The sequence below is a fragment of the Gobio gobio genome, assembly GCF_949357685.1.
Source record: "Gobio gobio genome assembly, chromosome: 22".
NCBI lineage: Eukaryota > Metazoa > Chordata > Actinopteri > Cypriniformes > Gobionidae > Gobio > Gobio gobio.
This window is the reverse complement of record NC_137118.1, coordinates 5,098,975-5,119,408: the sequence shown is the minus strand read 5'-3', so window position 1 is coordinate 5,119,408 and position 20,434 is coordinate 5,098,975. Positions and strand designations below refer to the sequence as shown.

Genomic DNA, 20,434 nt, shown 5'->3' with positions numbered 1-20,434 from the left:
CTTGGACGCGGCTATGGTGTTCTTCGCAAAACACCACACTTGTTTTGTTTTCCGCTCAAGCTCAAATAAATGATGTAAACTCCAATGCAAGTTAAACTTGTGATGATCCTCTTTGCCACCCGTGAATACCTCCAGCTAATAGAACATATGGAGTGTGATCATCACCTTTGATGCACTACCAGCACTGAGCGAGTTCATCCTTCCCCTTTTCCCACTTGAGTCGCACTTTCCTTCTTCTCCTCACTGCGTCTAGTCTTGCTAACAGTCTTGGACTCCCTGCATGGCCTGCATATGCCTCTGCTCACCTGCCCTGTGTCGTCTCATCCTCTACCTTTGGCTTGCAAACAGAGGAAGGAGAAGGATGGTCTGTTTTCTTTTTTTTAAGTGCTTAAGAAAATGTATCAAATAAATAAATATAAAAAAATATATTGAATTATTATTAATAAAAATAGATAAAAAGACATATGAATAAATAAATATGAATACATAAACACACTGTATTTGTATCTAAACAAAATGATTGTAAATAAATAAATAATCTACTGTTAAATCAGTGAAGTCTGTTCTGATTGGAATAACTTGGGGATGGAATGTGTTAAATGTATACTAATAAAAAAAACAATAAAACGAATAAAATGCAACTAACCATATAATTGCCTGTAAATTAGAATAATAAACAGAAGTAATTAACTTTTAAAAGGGCACTTTTAACTTTTATTGTTGATGTTGAAGGTTGTATAATTAATTTGCAGGGTTTCTACACATTTTCCATGTCAAAGTTCTATACTTTTCCAGGCTCAAATTTCCAAACCATATTTAACATCAATTATTCATGCAGCATTATATTTGGTATGTATTACAGTCATCTGTAAATATTTTTTCAAGTTTTTCCCCATTGGGGAAAGTGATAACATGCGCTAACATGATGAGAAGGCCAAATCCGGCTATGAGGTCACCGAGGTCTGGACATCTGGACTTTTTCAGAGGTGTATATAATAAATGTTATGAAATAACTGCCTAGTATAGAATTAACACTACTTTAGTGCTGCAAGGATATTGCACAGCACCAAGATCTTCTCATCTGAGCTGTCATTGGTCTGTCACTGCTCGTCAAGGTCAAAATATTTGAGATGACCAATCAAATCAAAGTAGGCGGGATTTATGTTCACAGAAGCTGCTGAGTGTGAATTCCAGCGTGACACTTCAGTTAACAGTCATAAAGTGAGAGATAAGATGTAAGCCAAGCTAAACATTTCATATCTGACAGCTGTTTTAGGACAGACATTTTAAATGACTGACAAAAACAATCAGACAAAATAATATTCTTGCCATTTTTAATTGAAAAAAAGGCCTATAATTAACGCGATTCATGTAAAGTGATAATTAGCAACTGTCAATGTGACGGGACAAGAAACATTAACAAAGCCGTTTTTCTCTTAGGCATAATATTAATAATGAATGTGTACATACTGTGAATGAAGTTAAACTTATTTACCTAGCAATCGTACCCTTCAGGAAATTAACTTGTCTAAGAAAACGATTAATAAAACATATAGGCTAGATATCAGTTGACACTATGTTTACTTTCTTCACTGACACAGGCGAAAATGAAAAGACTATCAGTCAAAGCTCAGCTTTAGGAGGGTAGAGACAGGGAAGATAAGGAGACTGAGGGGAAAAGAAAGAGTGATGGAGACGAGGACAGAGCAGGTATTGAAAAATAATTCCTGACATGCTTTTAAAGCTATTTCTTATCAATTTTTTTGGCCTTCAAAAGTCTTGAAATGCACATATGTAGATCAGAGAAATCAAAATGTTCCCAGAATCCCCCAAACCAGCTCAAATTTGATTCCTCTGTGATTATAAAACCCTGCCTAGGGGGTTTATACCCTGCATATATTCATCTCTGACACCTCAGTTTGATGCTGTACTCGTGGTTTGACGTACAGTCTGAATTAAACGGTCGTTTGCTCTTTTGTCTGTTGCTGGTTTGAGTGGCACATGCACATTTGTTTAGTGAAGTTCAAAAGAGACTCGCTTATGATAAAGACACACAGTTTTGAGACGAGGATTTTGCCATGATTTCACGTTGCTTGCATGATGCATTCATTTTTGTGTATTTTTCCATACACAGTTTTCTTTTTTGCATATTTTTCCAGACCTGGAAAATGACAAAATGCCTTACTTGCTAGAAACTAGCCATTTGGAAAATTTGGAGGAAAAACGCTGAAAGAAATTAAACATTAAATGTGTTTTTTTTATAGGGTTGTGTGATCTGCAGAGATTTTTCCACCATAATATTAACAAAAACATTTACATGTAATTATCAAATGATATTAAAATATGTTCAAATGTGGAAAAGTACATATGATTAAATTAGGATTAAAAATATCATAAATTCCCATGTTTAATTTTAAGCACATTTTTTGTTTTATCCTGCATATGCCATAATAATAAAAAAATCAGTGCTGGGCTGTCATTTAATGCCCAATCGATCCTGGATAAAAAGCAAGTGAGAAATAACCAATTTATACCATGTTCTGTTTATCAAAATCAAACTTCAAGCAGATGGAGAAACATCTTGAAAACTGGGATTGACAGGTGAAAAATAAGCGCAAAAAAAACGTATGACAAATCTTTGCATGAATATGAAAATAACAACACTTCTCTCATTAGTTTAGATGAGAATTTGTAGAGAGGATTCATAATTTCATCTGGCATCAAAGCATCACTCAAATGTGTTTGCTCAAGTCTGTGCTTTCGTGTTTGTCTGAACAAATCCTCCGTGCAAAGACGTCTTGGGAGTCGTCTCACTGTTTCTTTGTTTTTGTACTCACAATTGTTTTCATTGTTATTCTGAAGAAAAAAAACCCAAAGAGGTTTTGTTGATATAACGAGGAGGACAATAGTGCTCCGTTTAACACCATCACGACTTTGCTTGCTCGGTAACCTTTCTCTTTCAAGAACGTCAAATGCCCTTTGAGTCATTTTGCATATAGGCCACCCACATAACATGGGCGCAAATTTCATCTAACAGTTGGGGGGGGACAATAAACATAACATTTCTCAAGGGCAATTTTTGAAGGGGACACAAATAATACAGCCGAAATTGTACTTGAAAGGATATGTGTGGCGTTTTGGTGCACTGAAAAATGATCTCATTTTTCTTTTCTGTGTCATTTTATCTGGCCAACAACACAAAGTAATAATTGTTTAAATATAAGTTATCATAGGTTTTACAATATTAGCCTAATATCAGTTCACACATAAGCTTATAACCGTGTTGTAGTGGGTGATTTACAACAAGCTACCAAAACAACAATCGCTGAAATATCGGACTACATCGGACAATAGAAAAATACATTGTCATCATAATTTTTTGTCATTGCTAATTTATTAATAACTCAGCATCGTCTGTTTTAAAGAGGAATCACTTCATCCGATGTGTACAGTGAATACAATAACGTTAACAGCCCTTACTGGAGTTCAACTGAAGAACTGTGTTCTCTCACACCGGACTTGTGTGTGTCTGGGTGAGGTGTGGGGTGGACCAAACCACTGTGGGGGCACAAGAGGGGGGACTCAAAATGTTTTCAAACTTAAAACACACTTTTGCCTCGTTTGCGTTTGTATTGTTTTACTACTTACACAATTATTATAACTATCAGGGATGCCATAATTCTCAATATAATATTGAACCGTTCGGTATGGCATTCACGGTTCAATACGCGCTTGTGAATTGCTTGTGATTCTATCATTTGCCTCCCTCCCAATACTGAACAAAGCGACATACATTCACATCACACGTTAGTGGTAGAGTTATACTCACAGAACACTATAGATATTCACAAACAAGAAAGTTCATTATTTGCGTCAGTCAAACACGTGAATACTGAACTAAGTAGTAGTCTTACTGCGTTAATACTGTCAAATACACACAAGGTTAACATAAACACAGTCGGTTATGTCTAAAGTAGGGCTGCAACGACGCGTCGACGTCGTCGATGACGTCGACTACGAAAATACGTCGACGTGCGTGAAATGCGTCGACGCGTCGGCGGCACATTATTTACGTTCTAGAATGGAACAGAAGATCTAGAATAATGGCAGCTTCTGCTCCCGGGCATAGTGAAAATTATCATTTATCATATAAAGCCAGACCGCGACATTCAAAAGTGTGGGAGTACTTTAAACAGAAGCCGAGTAAAACTGTGCTTTGTTCGCTCTGTAACGCCGGTTTCACACTGCGCGCGGTGGCAGAGCAGGAGCTGTGCGCGTGGAGAGCGGGAGCTTTCACACTGCCAATCAGTGTTGCCAAGTCCGCTTTTTTCCGCGGAATTGGGCTACTTCTACACTGTTGCCGCGGGCTGTGTCTCATGTCCGCGGGTTGAAGCAAAAAAACACACATATTTAACCCCCCGAACGCGATGTTTACCAGAGAACCTCCCCGAAACGCGATTGGGCTTGTTTTGAGTAACGAATGGGTGGGTTTTGTTGTGTAAACCTGGCAACCCTTCCAGTGTTCTCTCGCGCAGCTGAACCGTGGCGCGTGTATTGCAACAGACGGTCACATTTTCCGGGGTTCTTCTCCGACCCCAGTACGTCTCGTGCTTTTATTTATTATGGGCTGCATATATCTCCTGTTAATGCGACCTGGTTCCCCTCTGTCCCAAACACATATGCATAAAACATGCTGTATATAGGTAATTTACATGATTAAAGTAACATTAAAGTTAAGATATGCCTCTAGCTTTAATCATTTAAATGTGTCTTTGAAGTTTGGGCAAAAACTTCTGGCAGCTTTAGTCGTTGTTTATGCACATGTATCTTCAAAATAGACGACTAGTTATACTATATTAAAACTATGCTGAAAGCTCCTGTATGTGAACCTTTTGCAGATAAATACAAGTGCATTTTCGTTTACTATTGACACAAATCAATAAGTAAATCATACTCAACTACTAGCCTATAGTAAACAACTTTTCCTAATTAGGCCTACTCTGTATATTTTATTATGAATAGTATCATTATATATTATGTTTAAAAAGCTTCTTGTGTTCATATATTTCATTATAAAATGGCATACTATGTACACTACCTTTCCTGAAATACAATTAATATTGTCATCATTCATTGATTTCATGTTAAAATAATATACAAATTCACTACCCTCTTTGAAATACAATAATCAGTAAAAAAGAATCATAAGATTAATCTGGGAAAATAATCGTTAGATTAGTCGACTAATCGAAAAAATAATCGTTAGATTAGTCGACAGAAAAAATAATCGTTAGTTGCAGCTCTAGTCTAAAGTGAAAGTAAAATCGCGTGTGTCTGTATATTAGATGCACGGAGGTCTTAAATTGACAGCAGTGTAGTAGTGAACACACTGTCCTTAAAGGGACAGTTCCCCTCTAAAATTATTTACTCACTCTAATGTTGTTCCAAACCTGTATTCATTTCTCGATGACAAAATTTTCATTTTTGAGTGAACTATCCCTTTAATGTTAATACAACAACAAAAGACAAAGAGAAAATCCCTCACTGCTCTTGACTGAAAAACTAATACAGCAGTTTTAATAAGAATCAATGTTTAATTTATAGTGAAGTCTATGAAGTGTTTTATTTTTACATTTATTCATTCAATTTCATACTTAAATGCTGCTGTACAGCTCCGAGCTGACAAAATCTTTATATAGGCCTATATTTATTTTATATTTTACAATACACTAGGAAAGGGTTTTTTTTAAAGTAAAGTTTTAAGTTTAAGTAAGGGTTTTCAATTCTTTTAAGTAAAATAAAGAAAGAGTATTGCAATAAAAAATAGTATTTTTCTCCTTAACCTCTTGCTGTTCCTGTCGCCTAAGAATAGAATAACAAAAAACTGATGTGACAAGCCATCAGAACCGAACCGAAAACCTTGGGTAAAAACCGAGGTATGTATTGAACCGTGGACTAACTGTATTGTTGCATCCCTAATAACTATATATAATTATATTATTTACAATACACAATGTGTATTTTAATGACATTTTTAGGGGGGACAACCCTCAGATGAGGACCCCCCCCCCGACACCCCCCTATGCCACATAACACTGCTCTATGAAACACAAGATATGCAACAATGAAATTGTTCATTTTGAGTATAATTATGATTATCTGTGATCTAAAACAAAGCATATACCGTTTTTAAAGGGGACATATGAAAATCAGACTTTTCCATGTTTAAAGGAGCGCTCCACTTCTTTTGAACATAGGCTCTTTTTCCAACTCCCCTAGAGTTAAACAGTTGAGTTTTACCGTTTTCCAATCCATTCAGACGATCTCCGGGTCTGGCAGTAACACTTTTAGCATAGATCATTGAATCTGATTAGACCATTCGCATCTCGCTCAGGAAATGACTAAAGAGTTTCGATATTTTTCCAATTTAAAACTTGACTCTTCTGTAGTTACATCTTGTACTAAGACCGACGGAAAATGAAACGTTTTTCTAGGCCGATACGGCTAGGAACTATTCTCTCATTCCTGCGTAATAATCAAGGAACTTTGAGCCGTACTATGAGTGCAGCGGCGCAGCGCCTGAAAATAGGCTAACTTACGTCAACATAACCAACGTGACAACCTGCTTGCACAGGGAGTTTGCCTTGTAACCATGGAGACATTTGTGAGAGACGATTCAGAAGAGATTTACTTTGGTGCAGATCCTGAACCGTATCTATTTGAACCGGAATACCTGCAACTACACAAACTTAGTGCAGGTGGACTGGGGACTATTTTCAGGCGCTGCGTAATATCATTGCGCTGCTGCAAACCCATGGTACGGCAGCAAAGATCCTTGATTATTACGCAGGAATGAGAGAATAGTTCCTAGCCATATCGGCCAAGAAAATCGCAACTTTTCATTTTCCGTCGGTCTTAGTACACGATGTAACTACAGAAGAATCAGTGAGATGCTAAAGGTCTAATCAGATTCAATTATCTATGCTAAGCTATGCTAAAAGTGCTACTGCCAGACCCGGAGATCGGCTGCATGGATTTGAAAACGGTAAACTGTTTAACTCTAGGGGAGCTGGAAAATGAGCCTATTTTCAAAAATAGTGGAGTGTTCCTTTAAGTTCGATAATCGGGTCCCTGGTGCATCTACCAACCCAGAAAAAGTGAAAAAGGATAATCCACTTTGTTTTGGTAAGCCTTTCTCTGCAAGCATGTGACAAAATGAACCGTTCAGATTTCTCTCCCCTAGTGACGCAGGAAGGGGATCTTATTATAATATTACCGCCCCTTAGCAAGATGACAACATGAGTTATAACCGTAATTAAACTAAACTACCTGTTCTATCTTCATGCAGCAGATGTTTTCTGGCTCTGAAGGCATCTGATTTATAGACATTTTCAGGTAATCGGAGCTGCTAACACGAGCTCTTGAAGCTCCTCCCTCTTCTAGAAAGGGGGCCGCGAGCAGCAGCTCATTTGCATTTAAAGGAACACACACAAAAACGGTGTGTTTTTGCTCACCCTCAAAAAGGGACAATTTTAACATCCTATAAAAAATTATCTGTGGGGTATTTTGAGCAAAAACTTCACATACACACTCTAGGGACATCAGAGACTTATTTATGTCTTGTAAAAAAGGGGCATTATAGGAGCCCTCATAATTAGAGGACACAGATGAAGAAGTGCTCAAAGACCAAAAACTGGAGAAATTCTTCAATGAGAATACAGGGCCAAATTGGCTGCGAGTGAGTTCATTTCAACAGCCCCATTCTAGCCAGCTTCAGCTACACACCACCTGTGTATGTCTGTTCTTTTTATGCAAGCTGAGAGACAAAACAGAAATTGTGAGCTCATCCATTACAGATCTCACTACTCTGTGACCTTGAAACAAGCTAATGTGCTGTACCTACCACAAATATGCAAATCACGGACTCATCTCATATTAGTCTGCTTACCTTACCTTAGACTTTTTTTATATCAATATAAAAGACGCTTCAGCTGAGTGCAGGGTTTGGGTTAGAGTTCCCAGAAATAAAACTACACTGAGCTGCATTTCTGTTCATAAACTAAAAATGTTGTATTTATCTTTTTGAATTTTTGTGCACCGTGCTTCAGTAAACATACGCCTGAGAGATAAAAAACAGACTGATTTATATCATCACAAAATCAATCCGAAGATGTTGGAACTGAAGCTGGATATCATATTTAGTCATATACGATTGCTTTTCACAAAAAACAATGCTGATGGATATCTTGTCTTCGCTGAGTCGCAAATGTAGCAATAACTAAAATAGTTATTGCTTTTCATTTCAACAAACCTACATGCTATCAAAATGATTTCTCTCTTCGGAAGTGCTGCTTTAAAAGGAGTCTACATGCAAGTTAGATTTAGCTAGCATAACCAGCAAGATTAGAATTGTTTGCATGGAATAAACAAGAATAAACCTGTAGTCTAAGCTGTTTTTTTTTTCAGCAGCAATGCTCCTCTAAATGCAAGTATATCAAATAAAAACTTCTTTCCTCCCTAGACTATAATGACCTTCATTTGTCTTCTGCATGTAGTGCTTTAATAAGAATAATGCTTTGTGTACCTCAGAGAGGGGGCTCAGAGGAAAACCTCAGGTTTCGAATTGCGCTGGACACTAACGCGTCGCATGTCTCCTCTCGCGTTGCATCTGATCGATGCATCCGATCGATACCGCGGAAGACGATGAGGCCATTTACAGAGACACATACCTCCAGCTGCAGTCATCAACCACATAAATAGATGTAGCGCTGATACACTACAGGATGGCAAATGCAAAATCGAATGGAGCGCTGTCCCGTTCGTGAAATGCTAACGAGTGACCTAAAACCGGAACGAGACCAAGCGTGAAGTATGTTAGGATGCTTAAAAACAAGCACGCAGATGTCAAGCCAGATATGTGAGAGCGCTACCATAGGCGCTCTTTGAATTTTTAGCAGAGACGAGGCAGTAACAAGCTTCTGAGGCTCAGGGTTTAAGAGAAATAGGGCCACACTTGATGACAGAAATAGACAGGGCGCTACAGTTTGTGTAGGCAGACTTTAGCTGAGCGCGGCAAGATTTAACAAAGCTGAGACAAAGCATTACAGTAAAGGCACACCGAGGCCCCATCTGTTCAGAAAGCTCTCAGACCCATTCTCAAGAACACTAGGCTGAAATTGTAGACCACTCAGCATGCAACTATAGGGTGTAAGGGAAAAGGAGCGCAGCAAACAATTCAATATCTTAAGTGCACTTTTGAGTGCCACGACACCAGCATGTTTATGTTGTGCCATGTAGATGCACAGGGTTGAACTGCTCGGGAAAACAAGGAAAGCCGGTGATTGATTCATTAAAACTGGGCTGAAGGCTTTAGAATTAATTGAATTGCAGGTTAAGCGGGAACTGAACAGCCGACTCAAACTCCAATTTACGCTTTGTGTTTCTAATCAGAAAAAAAATAAGCACCTTACCTTGGTCTATTTGTTCAGTTATTTAAGCCTGCAGTAATTAGTGTCAGGACAAAGTACTAAAGGTTAATGAGCATTTGATAAGGCGCCATTTTATTAACCAAAACACCCTTTTTTTCCACTTCAATCTGACACTTTTTCTGACTCCGCAGATGGTCGGGGAAACGTGATACAAATACCGTAACTGGTTTTTGCCACATTTCTGAATACCCCAAGCCGAGATAGATTTGGCCATGTGCGACGGTATTCATTTTTGGCTCACAAATATGAAGGCGATCGACTGCACTGTAAATCATGACAAAGGTCTGACTATCGACACTTGATTTAGTGAGGAGAAAACAAAAGCCTCTGCTCTATTTTTCCGTTGCTCTCTGGGCTGCACGTCTTCAAATCAATATCCATCAACGATTTTGAAATTACACCCAGATTAAATCCCAATTTTATCACTGGGAGTCACATCTGCTGAGTTTCATTTAATTACATCAGCCTAGAAAAGGAGAATCAAAGTTGTTTGTCAGCCGTTATTTACCCAACCCCAAATGTCAACAAAATCCCTAACAAACGTGAAGCTAGTTTTCTTAAAAGGATTCTCATCCACACATTTCATGATGTAAAGATTTCACTTTATAAGACTTACCTTGTACAATGAGGTGCACCTTTGTGGATTCTGGTTTCTTGTTCGTGAGGATAGAACATACGTACGGCCCCTCGTCGTATAAGTTCACGTTTAGGATTTTTATACTGTATTCGGTGACTGCTGTGTTTAGTAGGACCACCCGGGGGTCCAACGACCATTTTTCATTCCCTGTGAAGAGGATAGTGGTTCGGTTGAGCCATGCCACCCGTGATACTTTGTTGTCCACATTGCACCTGTTGAACGACACAAGCAGAAGAAAAAACATGATTATTTGATATATACATAAAAAAAACTACCTCAGTGGTGCACAGGGCTAGAAGGTATCGACATGCAATTTAAAAACTCAGTTTGAAATGATTCGGATACGTTTTGAGGACATGTCCAGTTATCACAGACTGCACTTTCTTTGACCCTTACTGCACACCCCCCATTTTGGCAAGTGGGGCCTCAAAAAAACATTTACCTCAGATAAAAAAAGTTGCTGCTCATAAGTCATTCTGAATAGACACATAACCAATATATATTTACAAAGCCAACACTTCAGAGTTTACAGCTCAGAATTACTCAGACTGTAATTAATATGAAGATGTATAAGCTCAAACATAAAAACAAAAATATTAAGAATATATTTAAGTACAAAAATATTATGTGTATGTGGTATGACAACTTATAACCACAATTAAAGTAAAGCCACAAGTCTGCTCATGCTTTATTTCAAATCTGAGAATTATATCTCTAAAAGTATACATTTTATGAAGCATGCAAGTTTTTAGAGAATGCTGATCAGATGCTAATACAATATTTCATTGCCCTGTAAACACAGATTTGTCGTCTATTGTCTAATGTCTGAGCTGCTCCATTCACGTTTCTATTGTTCTCACTCGACAAGCTTTTCACACCTCTGCTGGTATGAAAGTTAAGGTCTTCGCACATTGAGTACGAAATTTTCTTTTGCGGTTTTTCGTATTCGTCATCCGGAGGCTCTGGATTGTCTAAACCCCTCTCGAAATGTTTGCTACTGATACGAAAAACACAGAAAATCTGACCAGATCCCAAAAAATGTATGCCGGACGAAAGTTCCGGAGACAGTGTGTAAACATGATTGACACAACGGGAGGTGGTATTTATTTTTAATGCGCAAAAATTTCGGACGAAAAGGACCTTTAATATTCATTATTCTTTTGTTTTTATTCAGGCATTATTAGCCTTTATTCTGGCATTATCCACAAGTTTCTTACGCCCCATGAAGCCTTGCGTCAAAAGTGGGAGCGTCTTCCGAAGTAAACAAGTGGGACTTTATGCATTTCCATCGTAGTTTATGTGCGCGTTTTCGTATCGGATAGAAAATTTATCAGACTCAAATGAGCGCATACGTTTTTTAGAATTAATGCGCATCTTGGCATTTCCATTCAGCATTTTTTGATGCGATATCCCAAAATGTGCATTAAAATAGGTGGATGGAAACATAGCAACAGTTGACAGCCATTCAAGCTATCCAAATTTGCTAACGATGTGGGAACACAACCTCAACGAACTTTCAAAAGGGTGAAACAACAGTACCTTTACCCTCCGTGGTAGTTGGTTGGGAGGATGACGTGAAGAAGTGGCCTCGTATCAAGTATCAAGGTATCATTTTTAGCTATTTTCTAGATTCAGTAGCCTGTGATGGTAAGGCGATGAGCTATTTGAAAAGCTCAGAGGCGTATCAGTATCTGTCGGAAACCATCTGAAAGCAGACATTGAGCCGAGCCTAGGCCTACACGTATCCCATCACAAGGCATGGGTGCTAGCATCAGTGACCGGTGAAGTACAGACCGCGGGTTGTTCAAGGGCCAGGACGCTGTTGTAGTCATGCAGCAGCACTTTTGTGGAAGGTCAGTAAAGTAAGGACAATTAAGGGCATGAAAATTGTATTGTGATATTATTAATTAACTAATAAATGTACTAAACTGAAATGTAGTGTTTAGTGTAGGGTTTAGTGTGTGTCATTCATGTTGCAAATGTTGCTTCACAGTAACCATCACTTAACTCTTGTGGCACCATCTGATTAAAAAAAAGTGATCATAATAATGATCATTTTGAAACCTTGCCAATGATCCGAAAAACATTTAGCCTCTTCACTAACTAGCATAAAAAATACCATTGGTATACTACTTCCGCCACCTCACCGGAAGTTGTACCCACGTTCTTTTTTACAGTAGCGCAAACATGGAAGCTGGAGTCTTTAATCTTTCTAATCATACTCAGTTCGTCCAGATAAAGTAGTGTGATGTTTCTTTTTAAGAAGAGTCTTTTTAGACAGTAGCAAAAAGGCAAGCTAACTTCTACTTGAAGAAAAAGCCAAGAAAACAATGATTTATATTCTAGACGCAGCCCTGGAGTCCTAACCCAAGGACCAACCTTCAATTCGACAGACTTTACTGGAGAAAATATGATAATGCCCATAATATCACTTCCGCTTCCTTCCTTGAAATGCAAAAGAAAAAGCATGCGACAAGGCAACAGGTAATATAAACAGACCTATTTCTATTACAGATCTCGAAAACCAGTGGGAAAATGACAATAGCTTTTCATCTTATCCTTTTCAAAAAGCCGTGATGAAAAATTAGAGCAATTCTGGGCAATAGCCACCTTTCAGTTCAGAAGAATCTGGATATGACATTACATTTGTCTCCTTCACAGGAAAGGACATTTCTTAAAACTGCACAAAAAGACCTAAAGGCATTGGCTATACTTATCTTTTTTACCCTTTTCTAAACTTTTGAGTGACAGCTCTAAAGGTTAGGACTAATTGAAAGTCAGAGCTACATATTAAAAAACTGAGGGCATAATTGCATGCGCAGAGATGTACTTTCTCCAAAGAAACACTGGTCTTAAGGTTTTATTTGTCATTTGCTATCTGGCATTTGGTTTATTCGTCAATAGTTATTTGATATAACAATGGCACAGAATGTGCTGCGTTGACACGGTTTTCATCAATGACACTCAACAAGGTGCACTGAGAATGTTTGAAATGCCATTGCCAAAGCGTTCGCGTCGGCGTGCCAAAACACTGCAGTAATTCATATTAGTCTTTAAGAGGGCTTCACGCTCAAGGTCAAAATCAGTAAATGGATTATCAGACCCTTTACTGGTGAATTTCCCGGCTCTGAAAATTAGTCAACAAGAGAGCACTATTTTGGCAAATCTGGAGGGCAACAATTGCAAGTGTGAAGTGAATGCTTTCTCAGGATATTCTTCAAAGGGAAAAGCTCATTCAGACTCTGTTAATCTATGCAGAGTGCTGGAGCGCAAGAGAGCTTGCAGAGGATTTGAACCATTGAAAACCACAAGATTAAGCTCCGGTCTATAATCATGCATGCTCTGCAGTTTTTGCTTGGGAATCGCTGTGTACATTCAAACAATAGAATGCAATTTTTTTTTTTTTTTTTTAAAGTTTCGGTCTAAAAATAACCTCATAGTCGCTCTATGCTTGGCCTCAACGCCTTAAAACCTTTTTACCGTCTTGGTGCTGTGGGTCTAATTTCCCTCAACTTGATGCTTGCTTTCCCCTCCATACTAAAAAATTCTTATAACTACCAGAAAAACGTCCCGCAGACATTAATTCTGTATGCAGCACCCTCCGTCTTCCAAACCGCGCTGTTCATCATGTCCCAATATGTGTCTAGTTGATAAGTGTATGGATTTATACCCTTATTCTGGCTGAAAGCGACCAACTGAGCCTGAAACACCAAAATAATGACATTAGCATGACGGGGGAAAACATGGAGGCCGTGCCAAAAGTTAATTTTCTGTTCAAAAGTTACATTTTAAATGGCTTATTGGTGAAAGCCTTGCACCGTGAATAGGAAGGTCATGGTTCCAATCCCACCGTGGGCACCTTCTCTGGCCGTTCTGAGCAGGACGGTTAACACCTCATCTGCTCCAGGGGTGCTGTGGGACAGATGATTGCGTGCTCTGAATTTCTGCATCTGCCTGTGACAGATTAGATTAGCAATTTGCAAGATAACGAGTTTGCATATGGCTGGTTGAACGGGTGCAAAGTCCTACAAAATAAGGCAAAAAGGAGCTCGAGTGTTGGAGGAGACTAGACATTTCTAAAACAATTCAAATAGGTCCAGCAGTTGATTTGAATTCTCAAATACACAAATATTTATGTTTATGCAATAACAGGTCAAACAGAACACCGCAATGTCGTATCAAACAGCATGCATACATTTATAATGATCCGTTTCAAACAGCCGCCGCACACATTTACATATGCATATCAACCAATGGATCCATTATAAATGCAATATGCTAAAAAGACCGCCCTCACTGTGCTTGAATTGACTGTCACTTAAATTTAAAGCTGAGGGGAAAGCATATAGATTTTCCCACTCGGTGCTAAAAAGTAAGAGGTGCTTCTTGGAAGGCAGAGCCTCCATTATCCAGCATTGACAGGGTGAGATCAGGCCTCATTCAGTGAACTAATGACTCTGTCACACCAGTCCCTTGCACTTCAGCCTAATGGACTGTCAGCCACATCGGTGCGAGATCGTTTATATGAAGAAATATCTTCTCAACTCAAGCATGTTCTAAAATACATAGATTGATTACCAATATTTTCCACAACAATCTTACTCAGAGAGACTATTTTGTCTGAATAAAGCTTATTTTTTGCTTTATGTATTGGAGGAATGTATTCTTTAAATAGACTTGATGCGTCACATGGATATGATGTATTTAAAAAAAAAGAATCTGATTGGTCCGACTGATTAAACCAACGTTTCTTGGCAAAAAAAACAACAACATACGTGACTTTGTTGAGCACAAAACCAGTCATAAGTCAACCGGGTATATTAGTGGCAATAGCCAACAATACATTGTATGGGTGAAAATTATCCAATTTTTCTTTTATGCCAAAAATCATGTTCCATGAAGATATTTTGTACATTTCCTACAGTAAATATATATTTAAAAAAATTATAAGTAGTAGTAATATGCATTGCTACTGACTTCATTTGGACAACTTTAAAGGCGATTTTCTCAATATTTAGATTCTTTTGCAGTTTCCATCGATGCAAAGCTTATTTATTCAGCTTTCATATGATCTATAAATCTCAATTTAAAAAAAATGACATTTATGACTGGTTTTGTGGTCCAGGGTCACATATATTAAGTATATAAATTGTACAAATAAATAATTGTATATGACCTACTAGACGTAACATTAAATAGCTATTCCATGTGAGTGTATTGGATTTTAAACATATTTTGGATCCACTTAATATTAGGTGTACTAACATTTTAATTAATAATTTGATACAATGCACTTAATGTACATACATGTTTTTACATTGTACTTACATTTAAAAAAATACCTGCATGTAATTACACCTGTAATACATTTCTGTAGTTACATTTGTAATTACACAGTTGACACTTCCCTTACACCAAACCCTACCCTTAAACTTACCCATACCACCACACCTGTCCCTAACCCTACCCTTAAACTTACCCACACCACCACACCTGTCCCTAACTCTACCCTTAAACTTACCCATCCCACCACACCTGTCCCTAACTCTACCCTTAAACTTACCCACACCACCACACCAGTCCTTAACTCTACCCTTAAACTTACCCACACCACCACACCTGTCCCTAACTCTACCCTTAAACTTACCCACACCACCACACCTGTCCCTAACTCTACCCTTAAACTTACCCACACCACCACACCTGTCCCTAACTCTACCCTTAAACTTACCCACACCACCACACCTGTCCCTAACTCTACCCTTAAACTTACCCACACCACCACACCTGTCCCTAACTCTACCCTTAAACTTACCCACACCACCACACCTGTCCCTAACTCTACCCTTAAACTTACCCACACCACCACACCTGTCCCTAACTCTACCCTTAAACTTACCCACACCACCACACCTGTCCCTAACTCTACCCTTAAACTTACCCACACCACCACACCTGTCCCTAACTCTACCCTTAAACTTACCCACACCACCACACCTGTCCCTAACTTTACCCTTAAACTCACCCACACCACCACACCTGTCCCTAACCCTACCCTTAAACTTACCCACACCACCACACCTGTCCCTAACTCTACCCTTAAACTTACCCACACCACCACACCTGTCCCTAACTCTACCCTTAAACTTACCCACACCACCACACCTGTCCCTAACTCTACCCTTAAACTTACCCACACCACCACACCTGTCCCTAACTCTACCCTTAAACTTACCCACACCACCACACCTGTCCCTAACTTTACCCTTAAACTCACCCACACCACCACACCTGTCCCTAACCCTACCCTTAAACTTACCCACACCACCACACCTGTCCCTAACTCTACCCTTAAACTTACCCACACCACCACACCTGTCCCTAACTCTACCCTTAAACTTACCCACACCACCACACCTGTCCCTAACTCTACCCTTAAACTTACCCACACCACCACACCTGTCCCTAACTCTACCCGTATCCCACCTCAATATCAGCAAAAGTGTTTTGCAATACAATTTGAACACAGTAAGTACATTTTACTTATTTTTTGATGTAAGTACATAGTAGTTAAGGCCACCTAATATAAAGTAGGGCCCATATTTTTACAAAAGGTAAAAGGTACTATTAATTTTTGTTAGTTTTTCTGAACATTTTCTAATAGACACTTAATTACCATATTTACATATTCTAAATCCTAAACATTGTAAAAACATCTGTTAAATGTCATTCGAACAAAAAAAAGAAAATAAAGTCTCATCAGGTTTGCTGGTCTTAGTTTGTATTCCCAGCCTTGTCACAGTGATGTTTCGGCGGTTAGATGACTAGCTAAACCACCTGAGTGCACGTGTGTGTGTGTGTGTGTGTGTGTGTGTGTGTGTGTGTGTGTGTGTGTGTGTGTGTGTGTGTGTGTGTGTGTGTGTGTGTGTGTGTGTGTGTGTGTGTGTGTGTGTGTGTGTGTGCTTTAAGGATGAAGTCTGTTTGATAAATTCTTGATCTAGGATTGAGGATTTAACAATCTTAACTCTCTTACTAAATCAATAAAATAAATGACCTAAATAGGGGTTACACCTGTGACAAACACAGGGCACAACAATTTTTATCGTTTTGGCGATGAGAACAAGAGGCCATTTCATAAAATGACACCTGCCATATTTTTCATATCGCTGCTGTGCCTTTTTAAGATACGAGTAGGTCAGTGAGACTCAGTGCTGTGGGGATTCGCTGCTTGCAGATCATTGTCAGCAGACGGCCATGTGGTCTCAGGGTGAGATTAATGACAGGCAGGCTTTATGTGATGGGAGACTGATGAAGGCCATTACACCAGGGGCAATGAATGGTGGCCACTCTGTTTGGGCTTTCGGATAGAGGGGAAACAGGAATGATTTCCCCAACCAGACACAGACAGCAGTGTCGAGAGTTACATACCGGGATTAGCAGAATGTGGGACATTTAAAAAGTCACAAATATTGTCAGAGAAAACCATGTATCGATCGTTTTATATGATGAACTGGTTGACATTAGGCTTTTATTCACAAACATTGATCAGCGAACATAAACAGAAGCTCAATCAAACCTGTTTGTCACACACGAGAACGAACCTCATCGGTTCTTGAGGACCATTAAATTTGTTATAATATTTCAAAATAAGCAAATAATTTAAAATTTATTATTTACAATTATTCTAAGACTTGGAGTAGAACTTGAATTGACTTATGTCAGGGAAGGCCATAGTATATTCTTGCTCACCAAGATGTCATTTTTACTGAGAATGATTCTTGACATGGTTTCTAACCAGGATGTTCTCTATTTTCTGCGGATGCTTCAAAAATGTTCCCACAGCAAAAGCGAAAGCATTTGCTTCTCTGTACACCATTCAAGTCTCCTGAGTGAGCCGTGGCCCTCGTTTGAATTGAAATAACAGTACAATAGTACGGGGCGCCACTTGTGATTGTCACTTTTGTCACTGCTTTCAAGGTGGATGCACTAACATTCTATTTGTGTCAGTCCTCAGAGGATTCGTCTGAAGGCCTCAGCCCACCTCTATAGCTAACTAGTCATGTGGATGAATGGCCTGCAGAAGTATGAAGAGAAACTGCCATTTTTGGCCCATCACTCAAGAGCACAAGAGACAGACAAGCCCGATAAATGCAGCCGTTTGCTTTGTCCCAGCAGTATCTCCACATCGCAGACCAGAAGCTTCAGCAGACACATGCTGGTAAATGTGACATTGGGAATAAAAATAATACAGAAAAAAAATAAAAAAATAAAAAAAAATACATACTGACAATAATTGATCTACATATTTACAATGAAAATGTAACAAATGTACCGTTTACACAAAGTTTGATTCCTTGAGAATCAAATCCATGACCTTGATTGCTAGCGCTTTCTCCGCTGTTTGAGCTACAGAAATTCACTTCATTTTCACCATCATTCTGAAATAAAATAAATTCTTAAAATGTGATTTTTTTGTGGCTGTTTCTGGTTTCAAACAAACAAACACACACACACACACACACACACACACACACACACACACACACACACACACACACACACACACACACACACACACACACACACACACATATATATATGTTCCTTCCTAATATTGAGTTGGTCCCTGTTTTGCTGCCAAAACAGCCCTGACCCGTCGAGGCATGGACTCCACTAAACCCCTGAAGGTGTGCTGTGGCACCAAGATGTTAGCAGCAGATCCTTTAAGTACTGTAAGTTGCGAGGTGGGGCCTCCATGGATCGGACTTGTATGTTCAGCACATCCCACAGATGCTCGATTGGATTGAGATCTGGGGAGTTTGGAGATCTGGGAAACATTGCCCAAAGCATCACTGCCTCCTCTGGCTACCAGACCACCTTCTTCCATTGCTCCGTGATCCAGTTCTGATGCTCATGTGCCACTGTTGGTGCTTTGGGCGGTGGACAGGGGTCAGCATGGGCACTGGTCAGCGGCTATGCCGCCCCATACACAAGAAACTGAGATGCTCTGTGTTTTCTGACACCTTTCTATCAGAACCAGCATTAACTTCTTGAGCAATTTGAGCTCCAGTAGCTCGTCTGTTTGATCAATCCACACGTGCATCAATGAGCCTGGGCCGCCCATGACCCTGTGGCCGGTTCTCCACTGTTCCTTCCTTGGAGAACTTTTGATAGAGACTGACCACTGCAGACCGGGAACACCCCACAAGAGCTGCTCTACCTGCTCTACTCTCTCTACACCCATGACTGTTTGTCCACACACAGCTCCACCTCTATCATCAAGTTTGCTGATGATACTGTTGTCCTGGGTCTCATCTCCAACAACAATGAGACGGCATACTTGGACGAAGTGGAGCAACTGACATCATGGTGCCAGGACAACTGTCTCTCTCTGAATGTTAACAAGACCAAAGAACTGATTGTGGACTTCAGGAAGAGACAGCATCGGTCATACTCCCCTCTCATGATCAGCGGGACACCGGTAGAGAGAGTGAGCAGCTTCAAATACCTGGGTGTGAACATCTCCGAGGATCTGACCTGGACTACACACATCCAGACACAGGTGAAAAAAGCCAGGCAAAGACTGTACCACCTGCGCCAGCTGAGGAAATTCAGGGTTTCACCAGCCATCCTGAAAACTTTCTATCGAGGGGCGATAGAAAGTGTCCTGACTCAGTGCATCACAGCGTGGTACGGGAACAGCACCAGTCACGACTGCAAAGCCCTGCAAAGAGTGGTGCGCTTATCCGAGCGCATCTCAGGCTCAGCTCTCCCGTCTCTGCAGGACATCTTCACCAAACGCTGCAGAGGTAGAGCTACTAAAATCATCAGAGACATTAATCACCCTGCAAACTCTCACTTCACCCTGCTGCCATCTGGTAAGCGCTTCCGTAGCCTGATGGCAAAGACTGAAAGACTCAGGAGGAGTTTCTTCCCCCAGGCCATCAGACTCCTGAACTCAGTCACGTGACTCACTTCACCCCCGCACACACATAAACATCCAGTCTTTTAACATTAACATCCACATACTGCAATTGCACTGCACTTTACGTCCCTATTGTTACTGCGTAACAACCTGTAATAAACCTTGCACATTATACTTCTTTATATATACATATTATATATTTTATGTTAACCACTTATTTTTAAGTCTACAGTTTATCTCACTTATCATATCCACATATTTTTTATATTTTTATTTTTATCTTATTTCCTATTTTTATCTTAACTTGATTTATTTATAATTCTACTTATGTTAATACTTTTTATTCTAATTTTATTCTATTTCTATTTAATTTCTTGTAACTGT

General features: G+C 39.4%; 2 protein-coding genes across 4 annotated transcripts in view; one reads left to right on the top strand and one right to left on the bottom strand.

Annotated features, from left to right (window-relative positions):
- ntm (neurotrimin) overlaps positions 1–18,591 on the top strand; it is a 633,991-nt gene extending 615,400 nt beyond the window's left edge. For both annotated transcript variants that reach the window (XM_079804856.1, XM_079804855.1), the window contains one exon: positions 18,140–18,591. In XM_079804856.1, the coding sequence (XP_079660982.1) occupies positions 18,140–18,174 (35 nt within the window). In that variant the 3' untranslated portion in view covers positions 18,175–18,591. The remainder of the gene's footprint in view (positions 1–18,139) is intronic.
- opcml (opioid binding protein/cell adhesion molecule-like) overlaps positions 1–20,434 on the bottom strand; it is a 253,293-nt gene that overhangs the window by 67,339 nt on the left and 165,520 nt on the right. For both annotated transcript variants that reach the window (XM_079804866.1, XM_079804865.1), the window contains one exon: positions 10,105–10,337. In XM_079804866.1, coding sequence (XP_079660992.1) covers positions 10,105–10,337 — 233 coding nt within the window. The remainder of the gene's footprint in view (positions 1–10,104; positions 10,338–20,434) is intronic.